General features: G+C 36.9%; 2 protein-coding genes across 5 annotated transcripts in view; one reads left to right on the forward strand and one right to left on the reverse strand.

Annotated features, from left to right (window-relative positions):
* Nucleotides 1–23,154, forward strand: part of rad9b (RAD9 checkpoint clamp component B) — a 62,126-nt gene that overhangs the window by 8,903 nt on the left and 30,069 nt on the right. For 2 of the 4 annotated variants that reach the window (XM_058784752.1, XM_058784753.1), the window contains exons 10-11: nt 1,927–2,176; nt 3,210–3,358. In XM_058784752.1, the coding sequence (XP_058640735.1) occupies nt 1,927–2,176; nt 3,210–3,326 (367 nt within the window). In that variant the 3' untranslated portion in view covers nt 3,327–3,358. Of the gene's footprint in view, nt 1–1,926; nt 2,177–3,209; nt 6,793–23,154 lie in introns of those variants that run through there. The other 2 variants (XM_058784751.1, XM_058784754.1) reach the window with 1 other exon arrangement.
* pptc7a (protein phosphatase targeting COQ7 a) lies at nt 8,533–20,047 on the reverse strand. The gene is made up of 6 exons (XM_058784755.1): nt 19,505–20,047; nt 14,638–14,817; nt 12,507–12,705; nt 10,911–11,034; nt 10,694–10,823; nt 8,533–9,918 (listed from the first exon to the last, which is right to left on the reverse strand). Exons 1-6 carry the CDS (start codon nt 19,704–19,706, stop codon nt 9,860–9,862), a joined length of 894 nt encoding a protein of 297 aa, XP_058640738.1. The 5' UTR covers nt 19,707–20,047; the 3' UTR covers nt 8,533–9,859.

Consider the following 23,154-nt stretch of genomic DNA (forward strand, 5'->3'; position numbering starts at 1 on the left):
ATGTTAATTTTGAGTAAATGAGATCATTTTACTAAAGAGTGCCCAAATTCCCTCTTGGAGTAGATAAACAGATCCTGGCTAAGTCGAAACAGTTGTTATAGTTGCTTTGCTGTCGCGTGCATTGGAGTATTTGTCCTGTGCGCCGCAGTTCTGGTACAGGGCCAAATCTGAACATAGTAATGCCCTGCCCCCCCTGGACGCAATTCACATATTCAGAGGCATGCATTCATCTTTTCTTCACACACCTTCCCCCACTGTCGCCATGTGATTCGTGCCTTCTTTCTTTTGCCTCTGCTGTCCCTCACACAGGCCTGCACGTGTTTCGTTACCCATAGCACTAACATCACTCAGGCTTTGGTGCAGACTCTTTGCTCACAGGCACACATTCAGTAAAAAGGTTTTCACCCATTAAAAATACATAGCATGTTTTAGACCATGAAGACTTCAGTCATTTCAGTGTTTTAGTATATAAATAAGTTTTATTCTACGAGGGTCGCCCTTTCATTGCTGGGGTATGTTAACAAAATTAACAAACTGTAGATGAATTTTCCTAAAACTCCAGTAAACCTCATGCTTCAGGAGCAGTTTGTTAATTTTGCTAACATACCCCAGCAATGAAAGGGGCGACCGAAAAGAATGCCTTAAATTTCTGTGATTTTGAACTTGCAGACAATCCTTTTTTTATTCCACCCACCAATGTTTTTTGTTTCTTATTCCTTATTTCCTTTGTCTTGTTTTATGGTGCTTGTCTGTTGTTTGGCTAAGATATGTTCAATATTATACCAGGCCAATTATGATTGTTAATTTTCTACAGTTAAAGCTGCAGTTCATAACATTTTTTGGTTAAAAATTATCCAAAATCAATATTTGAGAAATTACATAACCAGCCAGTGTTCAAAACTATCACCTTACTTTAGCCTGATTCACAACAGTTAGCTTATAATAATGTTTTCTAATTTGAGTGATACGGGTAGGTTTTTGCGGGAAATTCGAGCATGCTGCTGCGTCATTACGTCATGTCTGTAAACATAAAGACGTTTTCCCGGCTAGTAGGCTATCGCATGTGAGGATCCTGCAGGTGACGGATCGTTTAGCCTTTTCTCACAGCAGCTAGAATAATTAAATGTATCATTTTTTTAATGGCAGATTGTAATCCAGAAAGGATTATGTGTTTATGAAACACGTGAATGAAATTAAATCATATTCCAGCTTTAAATGTGCATCTGATTACAGATAGCCTGAGATTACACAAGATTTGTATTTTAAAGAAAACCAGTTCGAAGGGAGCATAGTTTGCTTTTTGGGTTAAAAGAATTTCTTGGTATGAAATTCGAATGGCATGACAATTAGAGATTAGACTGTACAGAAATTGAAATCTACACGATATGAGCTAACCGATCATTAGATTTAATCACCAGTGGTAGCGTCATTTATTGTAATGCTTTTTTCCTCAGTTGGTCAGAACAAGCGTGGCAGACTTGTTATTTACTTGTTCAGATGACAATATACGGTGAAAATTCTTATTTGGCCAAGACGTAGGCTAGAATCTGTGATTCCTAAATACAGTTTCCACACCGGTGCTTTGACTGACAGACTGACACACACACTCCTCAAAACATTAGATTCATCTGTGCTGGAGCCGTGCCGGAGTACAATCCCACGCAATGAAGATAATTCCGCAAGTAACTGCAATTCCAGGTTTTAAAACAGATGGCGACAAAGAGGCAAAACTTACAGACTGCAGCTTTAAATAAAATCCTTGCATAATAATAATAATAATAAAAACTTATTCTCCAGAGCTGGTGGGGGCAGCAGAGAGTTTAATGCTGCTTCTTTAGAAAAACCAAAAAGAACCTAAAACAATGAATGTTTAAATGATTAAATTGTAGCTTCAACAACAACAACAAATAGCAATCTGTTTTTCAGGGATGACTGTCCTGTCAACATCCCCAAGACCTCCACAGCAGAAGTCTCCACATGTGAAGGCCCTATGGAGACAGAGGTGTACGTCGCTGATGGGGAACAGGTGGCTTCCAGTCAGGGCAGTGAGGTTTTTAATCCAAACCTTCATATGAGGAAGATGATTCAGCTTCAGACACCTGGAAAGATCCTGCCAAAACCCAGACTGGCACCTGAATCGGCCTTGACTACACCAGTAACACCAGCCACTTTTAAGGTTAGAGTCCTCTATCAGACAAACAATAAATTGCTTATTAGGCCTAAATTCTTATCAGTCATAAGTAAAATAATAGCAAAATCTTCAAAACTGTAAAGTTACACACTTACAAAATTACTGTGGCCAAAAAAAAAAAAAAGAATTCCTTCACTGCAACTCATCTATACTTTAACCATGTAAAGACATGAAATAATAGTCTGAGCATAGCAGACTACTTACATAAAATTATATACATATCACTGATATCAGTCTGTATCTCCAAATAATGGCTTAGTAAGATGATATTTAAATGCTTAGTTTTATAATCAAAGCTCTGCAGTTTCTAAACATATAGGCCTAATGCAGTGCAATACAAAGATGATTGAGAGATGAAGAAATAAATGTTCTCCAAGAATTGATCATTTAGCATTTGAACATGATTTTTCTAAATGATGTCTGGATAATCAAATAAACTTAAATTGCTTCAGTCTAGTATGTGTTTGTCTTGAAATATCACTAACAATTTACAGTTATTCTCAATTTATTCTCATTTACTTTATAAAAAATCTGTAGACATTTTACAGAAAAACACACCTGAAACTTTACTTGCTAAAAGTGTACAAATCAGTCAGACAATAGAAGGCATGTACTAGATAGTGTGCAACAGGTTTTTCAGCAAGTTTTGATAAAGTTGATAATTTAGAGGCCTTAGAAATTGATGTATCAAATATAATACATCAGGCTTTATACGGCTAAATAGTAAGAAATTGTGTTATATCTTTATCTTTGTTTCAGGTATTTAAGCAGAAGCATTTAAATCAAACAATTTTTAATATCACAAGAAACATAAATTCAGTCAAATGTGTCCGAACCAAAAGTCATTCTGGGGTCTTTTATTCATTAAGTCATTTTTTTTTTACATTTTTTATTTTATTTTTTTACATGTATGTATCTGTGGGATACAAAATACACCCATTTTGTAGAATGATCCAACTACAATTTGATCAAAAATTCTTCAGATGTTTGCATTTATAACTCGAGGGTCTCATTTCAGATCCGCTCACTGCTCTTCGGGGCTGTATACACTGATGTAGTGGACAGTAAAACTGCGGATTTACCCAGTCTGGCCTGTGCCAGTGACACAGAGGAGGACGGAGGAACAGAGGAGTGACTCGGGTAACAACGTAAGCTAACCTGATGCAGGTAACACCTACTGCAAGAATGCATGGACTTTACTGCATGATGTAGCCTACAGTAACTCAGTAGATTATAAATATAACCCACAGTGTGTTAACACAGTTCTGCTGTTTAGATTGTTTTAAGGTTAATATGTTTTAAATTTGACATTTTCCTTAAATATTGCTGTCAAGGCCATCGCTAGGTCTTGTTAGGGCACATCTTGTATTACTTTAATAATGTAAGAAAGGTGTAAGCTAGCTGTTTGCTTCTGTTTCTGTTCTTACACAAATATCTTTGTAATGTAAAAACCTTTTTCATAAGTTAAAACTGTTCTTGAAGAGATGAAAAGAAAACTATAAGACAATAGTAAAGTAGGGCAAGTGGGGCACAATCACTTTTTGTTGTACTTTTTGAGGAATGTCTACCTAAACACACAATTCAGATGAGTTCGGTCACCATGGAGAAGATAAATCAAACTTCAAAACAAACACATTCTCGAGGATTGAAGGACTCCATGTTCTGTGTGTCCACCAATGAGTCAGAGGAAGCTTTGACTCACTGCTTTAAAATGTTGCTCGAGAAATGATTGTTATATAAGACTGCAGCAATAACTTCTATTATACACACACCTCGCCACATTATCCAGAGAATACCTTGTGCTTTGCGTGACTGTTGAATTGAAAAAAATATTTCAGATAGAAGCTTGACAAATCAGATCATGTCAGAGTTCAGCTGGACAGCCGTGCAAAACAGAATAACTTCATTTAGCTCACCTTTTAGAGGCATTTTGTCATTTCAGCTCTTAATGTGATGGTTCGATCAATCGCTATTGCATTAGTTCATGCTCATAATGTCGGGGTCACAACCATTACTGCTGGTTTTTTTTGACTGCTGGCAAACAAATTTAGTCTCCAGCCACTTACCGGTGATGGTAATGTGCGCAGTATTTCAGGCTCTCATGCCCTTTGTAACAATTTACACCTCAGTTGAGCATAAAATTTAAGAAAACCACAAACTGTTGCAGTTACACTATAAAATATATACTGGCATGATGCATGTAAAAATGCAAAGAAATGGAAGCCTGAAAACTGAATTGTGTCATTTTGTCACTTTTTACTCTTTAGGGGGATATATTCTACCAATGGTCCACATACAGATGACTTATTTAAACATCTGCTTTGAAGGAATAGTTCATCCAAAAATGATTTACTGAAAATGTACTCATCCCCAGGCTATCCAAGATGTAAATGAGTTTGTTTCTTCATCAGATTTGGACAAATGTAGCATTCCATCACTTGCTCACCAATGAATCCTCTGCAGTGAATGGGTGCCGTCAGAATGAGAGCTGATAAAAACATCACAATAATCCATAAATGATCCACACCAGTCCAGTCCAGTCCATCAATTAACATGTTGAGAAGTGAAAAGCTGCATGTTTATAAGAAAAAAATCCATCAAGATGTTTTTAACGTTAAACTGTCACTTCTGGCCAAATTATGATCCATAATCCATAATAACGCTTCCTCCAGTGAAAAAGTCCATCACTTGTTTTCCTCTCACATCAAAATCCACCCACATATTTGTTTAGAGCTGTTTTGGCTTGTAAACGGTGTTTGAACTGTGCATATTTCTCTGCTGATTCAGACCAGATGACTTTTCAATGGAGAAAGCAATACTATGGATAGAGTAAATACCTAAAAACCATATAGTTATATTTTTACCATGGTATTAATGTGTGCTATACGTGTGGTTTTAACGGTTTATCATGATTAATTAAAAGAAAAACTCAAAATAATTAAATTTCACCATATAAAAATGAGGTTGCTACAATTTTTTACAGATGTTACTGATTTTGATAATGAACAAAAATTTACATCTGCATCCTAACTCAAGCTACTACAACTATCGCACTCCTAAGAGACAAAAAAGTAATATTAATAATATCAGACAGCACAAACCTGTTTCTTGATTTGAAACAATATTACATGCAGAAACTAAGAAATTTTTAAGGTAAATTAATGGTCTTTAACTTTGGAGCAAAAATCTGGCTTTAAACTTGAAAGAAATAAAGATTGACATTTATTGTGATAATTATCGATATCGACTGATATAAAAAAAATTATCGTGATAATTTTTTTGGCCATATCGCCTAGCCCTAAGTACTGGTATTTTTAGCTGAAAGCGATGGTTTGAATTTGATAACATCTTTATTATTTGAATTTTTTTTCTTATAAACATGCAGCTTTTCACTTCACCAGACGTTAACTGATGGACTGGAGTGGTGAGGATTACTTGTAGATCATTGTGATGTTTTTATCAGCTGTTTGGACTCTCATTCTGACGGCACCCATTCACTGCAGAGGATCTATGATGAAATGCTTTATTTCTCCAAATCTGTTCCCATAAAGAAACAAACTCATCTACATCTTGGATGGCCTGAGGGTGAGTCTGTCTTAAGCAAATTTTCATTTTTGGGTGATCTATTCCTTTAACAAATTTGAAATCACTATAGAACTAGACCAAGAGAAAAGAGGTGGCTACTTTTCTGCAGTTGGCCTTGAAGATTCATCCAAGTGTGTAATCCAGTTAATTCATCAGGGTGCATATGGCTTGTGTGATTAGAATAGCTACGTTGCTGAAGCAAGCATTGGTGTCTGTGTGGGTGGTAGACAACGCTCTCCTGTAGTGTGACATGCTATACTTTATCTAAAACTATTCATTTAATTATTATACATGCCTCTTGTGAAAGTCATATTAATGGAGAGATTACTTGCAGCATTTGCTCTTAAAAATACATTTGTCACACAGCAGGGGCCTCATTTATAAAGCGTGCATATGCTCAGATTTGATCTTAGAGTGTGCGTACGCTTAAATCCACGCCAACGCTCATATTTGTAAAAACTGGCTTTGACGTGGAAAAGTGCTTTGTCAAGGTCTGAGCAGACGTACGCACTTTTTCTTGCCAGAGTACTGCAGGTTTTTGAAAATGTAAGCTGTTCTTGCAGCTCGCTGTTCTAAATTAAAGAATTTGGATGATGACTGGTGATCTTTTACATGTTAATGACATTAATTAGGAGTCGTTTACAAGGCAGAGAGCTGAAACCATTAATTTGTGCCAAAGTTCAAGATCATTTGCGATTCATAGATTTCACATCTGAAAGAGACGCGTACATGCATTTTCTGTGTGTACATTCATTCTATGAATCACACGTACGCATATTTGAGAGATGATCGTAAGAAAAATTTTAGGATGGTTTGTGCGCAACATTTTATAAATGAGGCTCCAGGACCGTTAAGTAAATGTCTGATTATTCCTGTCCCTAATCAGATTGTTATATACAATTACAAATGTATTTGTAAAATGTTATATATAAAATAATAAATAAATAAAAATAAATAAATAAATAAATAAAATATATACAGGTGCTGGTCATATAATTAGAATATCATCAAAAAGTTGATTTATTTCACTAATTCCATTCAAAAAGTGAAACTTGTATATTATATTCATTCATTACACACAGACTGATATATTTCAAATGTTTATTTCTTTTAATTTTGATGATTAGAGCTTACAGCTCATGAAAGTCAAAAATCAGTATCTCAAAATATTAGAATATTTACATTTGAGTTTGAATAAATGACCATCCCTACAGTATAAATTCTGGGTATCTCTTGTTCTTTGAAACCACAATAATGGGAAGACTGCTGACTTGGCAATGATCCAGAAGACGAACATTGACACCCTCCACAAGAGGGTAAGTCACAGAAGGTCATTACTGAAAGGTGTGGCTGTTTACAGAGTGCTGTATCAAAGCATATTAAATGCAAAGTTGACTGGAAGGAAGAATTTGGGTAGGAAAAGGTGCACAAGCAACAGGGATGACCGCAAGCTTGAGAATACAGTCAAGCAAAGCCGATTCAAACACTTGGGAGAGCTTCACAAGGAGTGGACAGAAACTGGAGTCAGTGCATCAAGAGTCACCACGCTCAGACGTCTTCAGGAAAAGGGCTACCAAGCCACTTCTGAACCAGAGACCACGTCAGAAGCATCTTACCTGGGCTGTGGAGAAAAGAACTGGACTGTTGCTCAGTGGTCCAAAGTCCTCTTTTCAGATGAAAGTAAATTTTACATTTCATTTGGAAATCAAGGTCCCAGAGTCTGAAGGAAGAGTGGAGGCACAGAATCCATGTTGCTTGAAGTCCAGTGTGAAGTTTCCACAGTCAGTGATGATTTGGGCTGCCATGTCATCTGCTGGTGTTGGTCCACTGTGTTTTCTGAAGTCCACAGTCAACGCAGCCATCTACCAGGAAATTTTAGAGCACTTCATGCTTCCTTCTGTTGACAAGCTTTATGGAGATGCTGATTTCATTTTCCAGCAGGACTTGGCACCTGCCCACACTGCCAAAGGTACCAAAAGCTGGTTCAATGACCATAGTGTTACTGTGCTTGATTGGCCAGCAAACTCGCCTGACCTGAATCTATGGGGTATTGTCAAGAGGAAGATGAGAGACACCAGACCCAACAATGCAGATGAGCTGAAGGCCACTATCAGAGCAACCTGGGCTCTCATAACACCTGAGCGGTGCCACAGACTGATCGACTCCATGCCACGCCGCATTGCTGCAGTAATTCAGGCAAAAGGAGCCCCAACTAAGTATTGAGTGCTGTACATGCTCATACTTTTCATTTTCATACTTTTCAGTTGGCCAAGATTTCTAAAAATCCTTTCTTTGTATTGGTCTTAAGTAATATTCTAATATTCTGAGATACTGATTTTTGACTTTCATGAGCTGTAAGCTCTAATCATCAAAATTAAAAGAAATAAACATTTGAAATATATCAGTCTGTGTGTAATGAATGAATATAATATACAAGTTTCACTTTTTGAATGGAATTAGTGAAATAAATCAATTTTTTGATGATATTCTAATTATATGACCTGTGTGTGTGTGTGTGTGTGTGTGTGTGTATATATATATATATATATATATATAAATATAAAATAAGAATATATTAAGAATGCATAGATTATTAAGAATGTATTTAAGATTATTAAATATTAATGTCTTTTGTAGAAATATTTCACACAACTATTGACAGCATCTGTGACATTATCACAGAACATAATTTACACTCTTCAATGTAATATTTACTCTAAAACAGAGAAACCGTAATTTACTGTGAAAAACTGATCTACAGAAGTTACAAAAATATAACTTTATTAGATCATGTGATCCATGACATACCCACTGAAAGCATTCACAGATGCTAGCATTAGCTTTGTGCGTAAACGCCTCAAGGGATATTTTAAAATTAAATTTTACAAAAGAAAAATATTTTAACACAGAATCCACTCAATTATCAAATATACTCTCATATACATCTGATGTGTAATAGCCTACACTTTCCAAATGCATACATGTCATACACAAATATACAGCCGGTTTTCCAAATATCTACACATCGTAAACGTTCCTCTCACATACATACACACGCACACCACAAGCATGTGAACCTCTTAAAAGTGGTTTAAGTGGGACTGCTTTTCCTCTCAACACATCCCACAATCCCTTACGTTAACTCAAAAGGGTGGAGTAATACTGTTTTAAATTAATAAATAAAGGAAAAGGTTTCTGTCTTCCCAAGCAAACTGTAATTTGCCCTGTACTTTGAATCGCTTAAAACACCCATCCAACTCTGATTTCTTGTAATGAGAACTTGTTCTGCAAAAGCATCGTCACTAATTAATATCTCAAAGGAAAGGCATTTCTATGGTTGATCATTAACTTTGACAGTATTTCGATGTTGTTAAACTTCATAATCAATCTAGTACTGTAAAGTTATGCCTCGACTGAATTCCCAACGTACTTCCCAAAATACAAACTGTCCATTAGCTAGTGAAGAGTTTGTAGTAGTCACTTGTGCCTATCAACTTCACATCTCAGCTGGCATTCAGTCGATGGCTATCCAGAGGTTACAGATCGGGTGTCTTTTTAAATGGAAAGTGAACAGGCAAAACGTGCCTTCTCAAGACTCATGTAACTTGAGCATCTCCCATCGGCCTTTTACAAAGTTAAACACTCCCACTGCATGACGCCTCCATCTTAATGTTCTTCTTGATGCGTAAACTTTCTTTTTTGGGATGCCTGTCCCTAATCAGATTGTTATTCCTTTCTCGCTATTTCTTTCTCCACTTTTGGCTTCACAACCTCATCATTACCAACTAATTCATCTCTGGATGACAGAAACACTGGTGATTCCTACTGGAGAAGTGTTCAAGACCTGTTGTAGCCCTTGTCAAACAGTCCGTATCAAGGTGGTCTTTGACTTGAGCCCGCAGACGACATCATTTGAAGTACGGTCGAGTAAGGCCGAAGAACCCAAGGAACAGATGTGGGCTCCAAGTCCCTGCCAGAAACAGAAAACTCAAACAGCCCTCAATCCTGCCAGCAGGAAACAGCCGCCAGTCCAGTGACTGAGAGGAAGACAACAAGAGAAGCATTTTGCAGCCCTTGTGAGCGTTAGTCTGTGTACTCTGCTACAATTGACAGCAGAACGGTGATGTCATCTGGTTTTCCTCCTTTGGAAAGAAAATAGAGAGAGAATTTTGTCAGGCAAATGTCAACATTAAAGATTTACTCAACATTTACAAACCCGTGCCACTGAAAGTCTGATAATAAATTGAAAATGAATTTAATGCACTTAATTCAAGTAAATGAAAATGAGAAATGTTGCTTCGGCAACTGACTAAAATAAAATAGCGATATTTTTTTAGGTAACACTTTCCAATAAGGTTCTATTTGTTCATTGCTAGTCCATGTTAGCTCAGGTCCGTTAACTAACGTTAACAGATACAACTTTTCATTTTAATAATGTATTAGTAAGCATTGAAATCAACATTAACTAAGATTAATTAATGCTTTAGAAGTATTTTTCATTGTCAGTGTAGGCTAACTAATGTAGTTAACTAATGTTAGCAAAATGAAACCTTATTGTAAAGTGTTACTCAGTTATCTCAGTTAACGGTCATTTAATTTCAATTAACTTTTTTTTAATGATTTTAGTTTTAGTTAACTATAATAACGCTGAATTGAAATAGAATTGTGATCAAATTTTCAGGTGCTTTGATCTGATAAATTGCATACTTTCAATACAATATAAATGCATGTCAAATGCGTAAATGTGAATGCACTGCATCCTTTAGCAAAGAATTGTAATCAATTTGTTGTCAGAGCAAATGCATACACACTTAATGCCAATGATGGCTATTAGCAAGACCATTATCTCACAGAAAACTGTAAAGAGAAAGTAAGTCATGGAAAAGGCTTTCTCATTTCAAAATGAGTAAATCTCACCTCTGACATTCAAGCCATTATCGCAGGCAAACTGTGCAAATGGAGACATGTAATTGGGGTCGTATGCTAGAACATGGGCCTGTTCTGCAATACTCTTGGCTGTTTGCTGGATGCTTTCATAGTTGGTATTCTGAAAGCAGAGGATACGATTTGCATTAGTGTCGCTGGAGGACAGAAAATTGGACAGAGGGAAGTGTTGTTTGTAGATGTTCGGTACCTTGAGCTTTTTGAGTTCTTGTAAAATCATATAGTCTGGCATGTTGTCAAAGAGACCATCTGTAGCTGTGAGTATGATGTCACCCAACTGGACATCGAAGGACGAGCTATCGGCAGCCTCAGGGCTGTGGGAAACGAGAGAATAGAAAGTTGTTACCTAGAAATGCAAGTGAACTTTCAATAGTTTAGTTATGAGATGTGATATCCTGGATTTGACGGTTGACATATGTGAAAAAAATGAAACATTCAACTCTCAGGAACACAATGATCCATCAAAACCTACACCATACGTTGCTGAAACATGTTTGGAACTCTAATATACAGTAAAAGCACTGTTGTTTGCGGACCATATTTATGAGCTCAAGTTTAGAGGAATAAAAGCAGTTTCAGTCCAAGAAGCTTATAGCTTGATCCTCATTACAGTATAAAGCATGCAGAATCAGCTGTGAAGTGTCGTGTTCTGTTCCAGGAAGTCTGCAGCAGACGCTATGTACACTGACTCTACGAATACACTGGCTGTCTTTCCCTCTGTCTGTGCCAGACCGGCCGGCCAGTCTCAGGTCATGCGGTTTAAACATGATACTTATTTTGAATAAAAGATTCTGAGACATTAAGAAGTGGAACAGTTTAAGATTCAGACCCACAAACTGAAGAATATCTGGCCTCAGAGAACTTCTTCCACTAGCTCATCTGTCAAAGAGAAACCAACTAATGTCAGGATTTACAGAGGCCATGCTAAGGTCGTCTCCTTTAGCTCCACTGGCAAGATTTAAACTGAACGGATGTAGCTCAGAGCGAGAAGAGTCCAACAACACTGCTTAACCGTGATAAAGTCACTGTAATGCACTGATTTAGGGTCATGTTTATCAGACACCGATCAGATGTTTTTTTTGGCAACGTTTAGAGAATGCACAATTTAGGGCTGCAAGATTATTCAAAATAAAACCGGAAGTGGCTAATATGATTATCAAATCGCAAAGCCTGCAATAAGTAAGTGGGCTACAACTTAAATAAGTATATGCACTACATGTTTCAGAGTACAGCATGTCATTTTGTTCATTTACACATGACCAGCTCATTACCGTAGTCGTTTTCAGAGTTTCAGAGCAGCTTGGTTCACAGTAAATGCTGCACTACATATGTGAAAAAATGTACATTCTTTCACATATGAATGTGCTAGAGAGTAAATCAGTGTTTTAAATAATATTGAGTAGTTATTATTGGCTATAAATAGTTAAGCCAATAAGTTGCAGTTTAAGATTCTATCCATTTTTAGGGTATGTTAACTCAGTGCACAATTATCAAATTTTTCTTTTGACAGTTTAAGGTGTTCTAATCTGAAATGAGAGCAAAGAGATCATTACATATCCTAAACTTCAGAGATGCTGCTGTGTTCACACCGAGTGACTCATTTCTCACCAGGAGGAACTGATAATCCAGTCGAGTTAATAACCAGTCTCTCAGAGTGAAGACCTAATCATGCTCTCATACTGACAGCCAGCGGATTACGCCTCGCTTGCGTCTAGTTTGGGGACACAATGTTGTTGCATCATCAGAAAGCGAGAGGAAAAACACATAACAGAGCGAACTGTCCCACCTGTCACTGAGGACGGAGCCCTCTGCCTCAGGAGGGGCAATGGAGAGCTGGAAAGGGGTGTTGAAGTAGTGCTGCTGTTCATCAGACCTGTGGACCACCTCACCACCTCGAACCACCAGAAAGCCAGAGTCACCCAGGTTTGCCGTGTGTAGCCGGTGACTCTGCCTGTCTAGTACCACGATACATGCTGTACTGCTTCCTAAAGACAAGAAACTTAGTCACGTCATAGGAACAATAAAATGTTCATTTCTTTTTAAAATGCCCTACTGAGCCACAATGTTCACTATTAAGAGAAATCAACCTACAAATTGTTTATTTTTAGTCGTATTTAACCCTTGTGCTCTGCTGAAAATTCATTTGACCTTATTTGGTGTTTCTAGTGTAACTTTGCTCACACATGGTATACACAACTTCCCTCCCCCCAAAAAAATTCATCATTTTTGTAATTTTTAGTTTTTTCCCCTCCTACCTTGTTACATTTGTGTTTTCAGTCAATAATGACAGGCCTTTTAAGAATTGCCTGTAAATCTCTCATTATGCTATATCATCATCAAATCTTTGTCATTTGTTTTCTTTCAGGCTTTATATTTCTTTTGGAAATTCTTGATCATAGACCTCATTGATCTGAGCATATGCACCTCTGTTTTTGAGTGATAAAAAGGCATTATTTGTGGATAATTTGTTATAATGTTCACTCAAAAACTAAGGTGCTTAATTTCAGATCAATGAGGTCTATGATCAATCAGTTCCAAAAAGAAATACCAAACTTGTGCAAATTAAAAGAAAACATATTCAGTCATTTTTAACTGTTACAAGTATAACAAGGTGGGAAAAAAATTATTACAAAAGTTATCCTCATTTTGGGGAAGTTGTTATGCCCTGTATGAGCAAAATTAGTAAGATTTAGTCCAATGTGATAATATTAACTAGAACTCCAGGAAAAGAATATGCTTGAGTTAGAATGACCAGAACACAACATGAGGGTTAAACACTAACGTCATAATGCAATGCTTTCACAGCATTGCCATCGAATAACTATTTTGGGTTCCCCAAAGAACCTTTCAGTGATCAGTTGTTAAAAGAGCCATTTTCTTAGTGTGAAGAACATTCTAATAATCTAAAGAACAGTTTTCCACTATAAAATTGTAAAGGAATGTAAAAATAAATAAATAAACGAAATGTGAGGTTCTATGGATGTTAAATGCTTTTCATGGAACCACTGATGCCAATAAACTTTATTTTTAAGAGTGTTGTATCAAACCTGGAATATCCCTTTAAAGAGGCTAAACCACAAAAACTGCCATTTAGCTTTGAATCTGTGCAGATTTACCAAAATCCAATCTTGTGACCCAGTACACTCTGTTTGTGACTCATCCCCAGCCCACAGCGTGTTTTTGAGAGCAGAACGCTGTACAATGACTCATTTCTGTCCATTATATTTTAGTTACGGCTTTGTTCTCATCCTGAAAAAAATGAGCCAAGGCCCTTCCCAAAAACCATTTCCCTCCCAAGTCAGGAAAAATAAAACTTCACTCTTGACTGTCCCAGAACATAACATCCATTCCGCAGTTTTATGGCATATCCATGTGTACGGTCTCCCATGTCTGTGCATGCAGAGTAAAATAAGCTGCCATTGCAAGCAAACACCTTAAGCGGGAATGATAGTCTGACTCTAAAGTTACATCACAGTCTGGATGCTTGGACTAGACGTGTTGCAAATGTAATGATTAAAGAGGAATTTTAAGCGTGCAAAATTAGTTGAACTTCAGTTGATACACAATTGACCTTTGTTTTGTAGTGAAAACATGATGCATGCTCTTCTGTTTACGCAAGCATTTTAATGGAAGTGAACTGAACACCAAATTGCGCGACCACACCATAATTGAAGCCAGAGCATAATGCTGCAATCCCAACAGCCTTAAACACATTATGATCTAATCTCTTACAGTTTTCTTTAGAAAACAGAAAATATATTCGAGAAATAAATCTAAAAAGATCAATTTAAATGCAAATGCTTTTTCTGTGCTGCATTTAATTTGAAAATCCATTGTACAGCATACTGCACACTTCCATTTTGTAGCTTGAAATGAATTCACTACATAATCCATAATCTAAAGATGAATGTGCTCACCCAATAGCGGTACTTTGTTCTGAAGTAGCTCATAATAGCTGGTGGTGAGGATTCCCACTGGGTTGCTCGGCACAAATCGTCCTTCTTTGACCAGCCTCTCACACGTCCTCATGAGCGTCCCAGAGAACTGAGAGGGATCGACCCCATAGTCACGCCAGCCACCTACTCCATCAGCCACACCTATAGGTCATAGAAAAGATGCACAGTTAGGACCAAAACCATTAGAAAGCTGCATTTTCTAAATGATTAAACTGCAAAAATATTAGCTATTTTGCATCTGTTTTGAATGTCACTAATATTTTACGGACTGTTCATAGAAAGAAATTAATACTTTTATTCAACAAGAATTCATTAAATTGATCAAAAGTGACAGTAAAGACATTTAGAATGTTATAGTCCAGGTGATATGTGAATATAATGTTCACTTTTTCATAAAAGCATGAAACTTGGTACACTTGTATAGTTTGCGGCCCTAAACAATTTCAGAAATGGAGCCATAGCAAAAACACCTCATGGTTGCCATGGCGACCATTTTACTTTCCGCCATAACCAAATTATGTATTTTGTGTCATATCTCCTGAACTAAACATAACACAGAAAAGGTGATGTCTACCCCTATGTTTTGATGGTCAATGATTACAATGATATACAGCAACATAAACTGTTCAGGTGAAGAGTTAATGGTGAAATCAGCAATGTGTGAAGGAAGTCACAGTATCTGAGCATCACTGCTCACAGCATTTACAAAAGCCCATATTATGGCTATTAATTTTTTCTTTCTTTGATAACTAATATTTTATTCAACAATACATTAAAAGATTGTTTTCAAGAATACCATCATATATTTCAGAGATACAAAAAAAAAAATCTCAGGTAAGTGTATTTTTCCTTACTTCTCAGGCAGAGTCGTAGTGAGGCCATAGTGTGTTTCCAATATATTATTGTTCTTTCTCAACAACGCTCTAACATCACACGCAGACAGCAACGCAATCAGGTGAACAGTTAATGTTAATTCAGTGACTTTATGAGAAGGATTACAATGAAATCTCAGAAGATGCAGAATTAAAATTCTCACATATCTCTAATATTTGATTTGGAATACGGGTGGAATAATATTTATGTGTAGGGTGTGGTGCGGGTGTGGGTTGGACAAGCACAGTCAGGTTGCGGGTCCAATAACCAAGACTATTTTGACTCGGTCCAGTCCACGCTGAGCAATGTAGCCAATCACGCTGCCACTGATTGACAGCTGCAGTGATCATATTAAAAGGAAGGGTCTTTGCTTGCTTTCTGTATTTAATTTATTCACAATTTGAATAAAAGTTTTAATGAGTTTTGTCTACCTCATGTTGGAGATTTAATGCAGGTGTGGTTCGGGTCCCGTCAAAATCCTTGACCATCAAAACATAGGGGTAGACATCACCTTTTCTGTGTTATGTTTAGTTCAGGTGATATGACAAAAAATACATAATTTGGTTATGGCGGAAAATAAAATGGTCGCCATGGCAACCATGAGGTGTTTTTGCTATGGCTCCATTTCTGAAAATGTTCAGGGCCCTAACCTGTACAACTGTACAAAGTTTCATGCTTTTATGAAAAAGTGAACATATCACCTCAAATTTTGCGCACATCACCTGGACTATAACAAAAGATTTATATTTCAAATAAATGCTTTCACAGTTTCCCCAAAAATATGAGGCAGCACAACTGTTTTCAGCATTAATATAATAAAAATGAATGATAAATAATAAATTGTTTCACTTAAGACGGGAATGATGATGCTGAAATTTCAGTTTTGTATCACAGGATTACATTTTACAAAATATTACAATAGAAAAGTTATTTTAAGTGTAATATTTCACAATTGCTGTTTTTTTTATACTGTAGTTTTTAATCAAATAAATGCAGCCTTGGTGAGCAGAAGAGACTTCTTTCAGCGAGTTTCTATCAACAAAATACATAAATTAAATATATTTGATTTAGTTTACAGATAAACAAGGGGGGGGAAGTGTGACATGTAACAGCCTATATATGCTGAGTTTCAGTTCATTTTTGTGATGCTTAATGTGTTTACAGAAAGGAAACTCAAATGGCAGAAAGTGACATCCTGTTTGTTGTCTTTTTTTGTTTTCATTGTGAGTGTACACAAATAAAAGCAGACCTTTATACAGTGATGCATTATTAATAAGACAATAAGTCTTTAAAGTTGATTCTGCTGGTATAAGGAAACAGTTGAAGTGATCGCGCCGGAGCGCACGCACACACACACACACACACGCACGTACGCGCACACACTTCTGTGTCACCGTTGGAACGCGACTGAAGTACAAAGTCTGTCATTTACATAATAAATAATAGTTTCGCATTCAGATACGTTACATTGCAAATATGGAAATATTACGGAATATTTGAATTTGTGCCGAATAAGAGAGGTGGGATACACGAGCACAAAGCTCCATTTCACAAACAGCTGAGTGCACAAGCCTTTAAAGTATACTCCCTTGTCAGTGAGAGATGCGTTCAGAATCAGCACATGGTCACTGTCTAGGGGGCTTTGTTTTCAAGTGTGCAACTCATGGCATTCGCTGTTCTTCTGCTGGCGGTTATCAAACAGCATTGCATTACTGCGGGATTGTGATTGGAGGTGAATTGCCTGTATTCGTCGTAAGGCCTCATGCAGAGATGTCCGTACCGTGACGGTTCGGTACGAATACATGTATCGTGCCACCCCTTATATATTTCATTTCAATTTTTAATTTAAATTGTAATTGCCCATTTGCCATCATAAGATTGTAATTTTTTTAGGCATAATATCCTCATTCAACCATTGGAAAAAGCCACAATAATCAAACACTAAAGTAAATGAAATGATCTGCAAGATGCGCCGGTCTTGAATATTGAGAAAGCAAATGTTTACGGCCTACACCCCAAAGATGTCATGTGCATATCCAAATGCTCCACCAGACAGGGAATTTTCCCTACAAAGCCCTCCCAGCTTCCCCTTCTGACAAGACAATGAGCAAGAGCCCTCGTTTGTGACCATACAAGGCAAGTCCCCTCACATCGACCTGCATCCACTCTAAAAGCACCTCTGGGATTTCCAGCTAGATTTAATGGCTTAAAGTTACACACAAGCCTCGGTTCTTGCTTCTTACTGCCATTTCAAAGACAAGAGGCCGTGACAGAACCCTGCCCATGTGTTTGAGCTGCAGAAGAGGATTTATATCCCAGGTTAATTTGACTTTGACATACGGCTGTCCAAGTAGGCCGTGGCAGATGTTAAGCGACCTGCTAACATGTTTCCGTTTGAATTTGTAGGTGTACTTCTTATGAGTGGGTTAAATGACAGACAAAACGGGTACAAGGACTAATCAACTTTGAAGACTACTACTAAAAAAAAAAAAAAGCTGTCTAAAAATAGAATTAACTAATTTATTCCCAAATGAAGCATGAACTAAAAGAGTTGCTTTCTTTGAAGATCTGCATCGTTAAGCACGGCCATTACTCAAGACAAAGACGACTGAAACCCTGGTTTGTGGTCTTCAGTGTTCATCTTCGTTTTGCACCCACATCTTTCAGACGGACTTCCTTGTAACTAGATAGTGGGTTTTGTGTTACATATAAACTAATGTGCACTCTTGATAACCCTAACAGTTCAAATTCTCAGGTTACAAACAATGTTATGATGTAACAGGTCTATTAGGTTATGGAATACTATAAAAAATTGTATCATTGCAAATTCCAGCAGCTATACCAAGTGAACTGCTTGCACTGTTACCCATGTTTACATTTTAATTTAAAGTACAAGCCACTTTGAGGTGTCACACTTAGTTTGTGTAGATAAACATGTGATCCTTTTTAAATATCTTATCTCACTTTGTGCTCATAACCCTCCATATCGCAGTACAGAATGTACTATGTAGTGCTTTTTTTAACAGTAGCTAAAACAGTTCAGACCCTCCAGTCACGTGGAGTGCTAAACAGTAGAAACAGACTCCCATTCGTTTTATACTGTTATTGTTTGCTGACTACTGCAGAAATTTTGGATTCATTTTTATTGCAGTAATAAGTGTACACACATTGTTGTACAAGGCAACAAGCATTAACACAAGTTTAGAATATTTAAATAAATATTAACTAAATTAAAATAAAACATCAAAGGGGAAAATAAAGAAGTGAAACATTCATATAAGAGGAAAGCAGATACTGCTAAAACATTTTTTTCTTGTAATGTAATAATGAGACTGAAGAAGCGGGTCTGTTTCAAATAAAAAGTGGGAGCACTTAATAATAAAATAAATGATAATCTAATGATAATCTTTGGAATGAAAGGACTGGGTAATTTCAGTAGGTTTATGGAATGCGTCGTTCTTAACGCTACTGACGCCGCAATAGGAAATGATACTTTGTTGCGAGCAATGTTGATTTAAAATTCGATTCAGAACGTTCGTAAAGGCCCGTCTGACGTCACGGTTACAATATTCTAAAAGAACTGCGATTTTTTTTTCATTTCTTTTTTTTAGCACTGTGCTCCATTATTTATAGTAACACTAATAAATATGATAAATATATAGCCGTTATAAAACTGAAGGTTTATCATGTAATATGTTTTATGAAAATGTATCTGTATTGTAATAAAATACATTAAAGAGAAATGAATGTTAAAGTAAGATTAAACAGGTTTATGCTAATAACTGACATATACAGTATGATGGCTATAAAGGCTTTTGTTGATGCACCGATGTGCGACAGTTGTGACGTCAGAAGCGATTCAACCACAGTGATACTCGACCAAACCAGTTCTCCCAAACAAAATATATTGTGCATGTATCATAAAGAGCCTTTAATCGTTTTAATCATTACATACCTAGCACATCAGCAGACCTGTGTCGGGCTATGAAGCACGCGTCGTCTCCATAACACATCCCTTTCTTCAAGATCCCTTTGCGAAAATCCTTCCCGAAGCCGAAGCTAGCGGACACCAGGCTGTAATCGCGGCTGTCGGTTTGAGAGAGTCCGCCGATGACCGCTCGGGCCACCAGTCTACCGTACGAGAGAACGGACAGCATCACCCCCGGACTCCGCTGCAGGGGTAGTTTGGGTTAGTTAGACTATTAACAACAGATCCGCGGCTCGAGATGAAGTCTGGAGATGTCACAACAAGCGCATCCACAATGTCAATCAGCGACGTTACAACAGCATCGACGATCAAATTCTCGCTGCCTCCATAGCGATCGATCCGATGCGATTCAGAAGATCCAAGTCGATCCGGCTTTTATGAAATTCTTTCTTCTCGCGCTGAGCCCCATCGCTGCGCTCTCCGCTCGCTGTCTGTTCGTGAACTGCTGCCGAAGGCCGCGACGCGACTGAAGTCTTGTGACTGCTTTGACGTCAGACGCCGTTACGCAACCTCTGTACCTTTAATGGAGTATATATATATGGAGAGTGAGACCAATGAAAGAGACTTGTTGAAACACAGGCCGCAGAGTTCATTTATAAAATAAGACGTACAAATTGAACCTGGTTACACTTTATAATAAAATACGTGTACAATTTTGTATCAAAATTCCATTTCATGACTAAAAATGTTAGAATGTAGCTACTAAGTAAAAAAGCCAATATGTATTCACATATGTGAGTGTACACCAAATTTCAAAGGTAAAGCATATTTCACAAATATTATATATCCTGTATATTGTCATATTAATAAGTGGTTCACAATATTTGTATTTTTGTAGTGATGCAGATATAAAATGTGCTTGGCCCGTGTCTATTTCTGTTTGTTTTGGTGTTTTATTGCAGCTCCTTCTTTGGTAAAATACAAAGATGTTCCAATTAAAATATTCAGATTCTGTTATATTTTATATAGTTTAACACAGATGTATGATTCAGGATAGGGCATTTGGAGGTATAATGCATGTGCCAAGAGCTTTACTCTGAAACAGCTTGTGGTTTCAGTCACAACAGGACACAGTCCAAGAACATGGACTTACAAACTTCTGGTTAAAAGCCAGCTTTTGAAGATCTCAGCACGTGTTAGTTGAACTTGGTTGAACCACAGATTGTTCAAAAACATGCACTAGATTAGCACTGATGTTGATTTTTAACGTTATTTACTTGCATTTAATTCTTGAAGGAATTAAAGCTGTACTGAGTGATCATTTGGTTATCTGTTCGAAATTTGAACTCTTTGTGTGGTAGTTCATTACTCCATCTATTTCAAATGGAGTTGTTATGGTGTGTTATGAAACCCTCTATGAATTATGGAAGGCTTTGTCGCCACCTAATGGTCGTACTCGCGCAGTACATTTTAGACAAACAAGATTCATCTGCTACATGACAAACTCGACTGTTATTAAATTCTTTTTTTTTTTTTTTTTTTAATTAACATGAGGCATTTTTAACTTGAATATGCGAAGCTTCCAGAGTCATTCGCCTCCAGTTATTTTCCTGTACAAAAAACATCCCGTAGTGCTGCTTTATATAGCAAATTTCGTTATAATATTATTTTAATTTATTATCATAATCATAAAAGCTGTTTGTTGTGGAAATAATTTTACTGTTTATTGCACTTTGTTATTCTTCTAGTTATTTAATAGTGACCAATGAATCAGAAGTCTCGCACATTCACAGAAAATAACTGATCAGTTAAAAAAATGTTACCTGAATATATTTTGGATTTTTTTGTTTGTTAATCCTAAATGTCTTGTATAGATTTTTTTTTTTTTTTTTTTTTTTAAATACTGTAGTTTGTTCAACTGCTGCTGATGTGGCATTGAATATAAAATATCTAAATATAAATTTATAGTGACTGAATATATTAGATATTATGCCTTCTATTTTTCTGTATCACTTTGCTAAAACATTCACACTATCAATGCACTTGCAAGCACTGGTATTTTAACTGGAAATGCTCCGCTCCCTGATGTAAAGGCAGTCTAATATGTTGTTTCTTGACCCAGTAATGTCAAGCTTGTTTCTATGTCAGTATTTTGATATACATTCTGCATTTTATTCAGAGAGAGAGAGACAAAAAAAAGCCTGGTCAAAGCACTGTAGAAATCAAGGTCATTCTACTTGTTGCATAAAAACTTGACTTGTAACTTTGCACATCTATGAAAGGCCGTGAACTGTTGTGACTTAAGCAGTGGATGATTGAGGTTATAGGAATTTGTGTTTGTATAGACTAATGACTTTGTGTAAAAATGTGCCTAGACTGCTTTTGAGGTTCAGGGTTGTGTTTATTACATAAGTATCGGAGGCCTTGTAAGTAAATTACTCAGGCAGTAGGTGGCAGTAAAGACTAATGTTAGAGGTCTCTTTCCTTGTGTTTTCTGCACAGCTTGGCTTCAGTGCCACTGAATGTGAGTTTGCAGTCTGAATTGAATGTCTGCGTACCAGTAATGGAAATAGAAGTGTTTCCATTAAACATGTGAGAACAACACACAATGTGATCAGTGTAGCAAGATTCACAAATAAATGACTCATATGAGCCAGTTCTTTATAGTGAGTCAAAAACATATAGCACCAGTGTCATAATCCAAAGGTTGCGAGTTGGAGTCTCAGGTCCGGCAGGGATTGTTGGTGTGGGGAGTGAATCTCTGTGAGGAGTACAGTGCTCTCTTCCACCCTCAATACCACGACTGAGGTGCCCTTGAGCAAGGCACCAAACCCCCAACTGCTCCCCGGGCGCCGCAGCATAAATGGCTGCCCACTGCTCCGGGTGTGTGTTCACGGTGTGTGTGTGTTCACTGCTGTGTGTGTGTGCACTTTGGATGGGTTAAATGCGGAGCACGAATTCTGAGTATGGGTCACCATACTTGGCCGTACGTCACGTCACTTTCACTAAATGACTCTTTTGAGCCTGTTCTTTTTAGTGACAAGTGTCATTGTCTATTCTCAAATACATGACTCTTATAAACTGTTTCTTGCATTGAAAAAATAAAATAAATAAATAAAGCATGACCAGCCTGCTTCTCGAACTAATTGACTCTTATGAGCCATTTTAATTTATAGCTGCCAGTGTAATTTATTTCCTGAATAAAAGACTTGTTTGAGCCACTAAATGAAATGCTCAAAAAGACGAGTGAATGGTTTGAATAATTTTCAGAAATGTAGAAATTCTGGACTATCTTACAAAATGGTTACTGAATCAACATCAGACTATCTTACTGAATTGCTACTCTACTGTAATCATTATTTGATCAAGGCATTGGTGGGGACATAACGGGAGACAACAGACATTTAATTGTACCTACTAAATTCTACGCTCTTGCATTTTACATGATGGCTGTTTTGATATGTCAGAATCATTTGTTCACTTAAATCATTCCTACAAATGAAGTGTTTGAATGAAGATGAAGTGTTTGAATTCTTCTCAAAATCTGCAGCAAACGTTTATCAGAATGAACTTTTTTCTTCATTTTTGTCCACCATATGTCTTGTCTTATATTTAACACTAGACCTAATTATTATGTTTATAATGTTGAATCTTATAAATGTATTTTTGTGAAACAT

This window comes from Onychostoma macrolepis, chromosome 08 (genome assembly GCF_012432095.1).
Source record: "Onychostoma macrolepis isolate SWU-2019 chromosome 08, ASM1243209v1, whole genome shotgun sequence".
NCBI classification, from domain to species: domain Eukaryota; kingdom Metazoa; phylum Chordata; class Actinopteri; order Cypriniformes; family Cyprinidae; genus Onychostoma; species Onychostoma macrolepis.

What these genes read in the sequence shown, in the direction of transcription:
- pptc7a (XM_058784755.1), bottom strand. Translation starts at nt 19,706, where the DNA reads ATGCTGTCCGTTCTCTCGTACGGTAGACTGGTGGCCCGAGCGGTCATC. An exon ending in CAGGTCTGCTGATGTGCTAG is followed by an intron (nt 14,818 to 19,504) that starts GTATGTAATGAT and finishes TATGACCTATAG; the next exon opens with GTGTGGCTGATGGAGTAGGT. An exon ending in TAATGGCTTGAATGTCAGAG is followed by an intron (nt 9,919 to 10,693) that starts GTGAGATTTACT and finishes TTCTTTCCAAAG; the next exon opens with GAGGAAAACCAGATGACATC.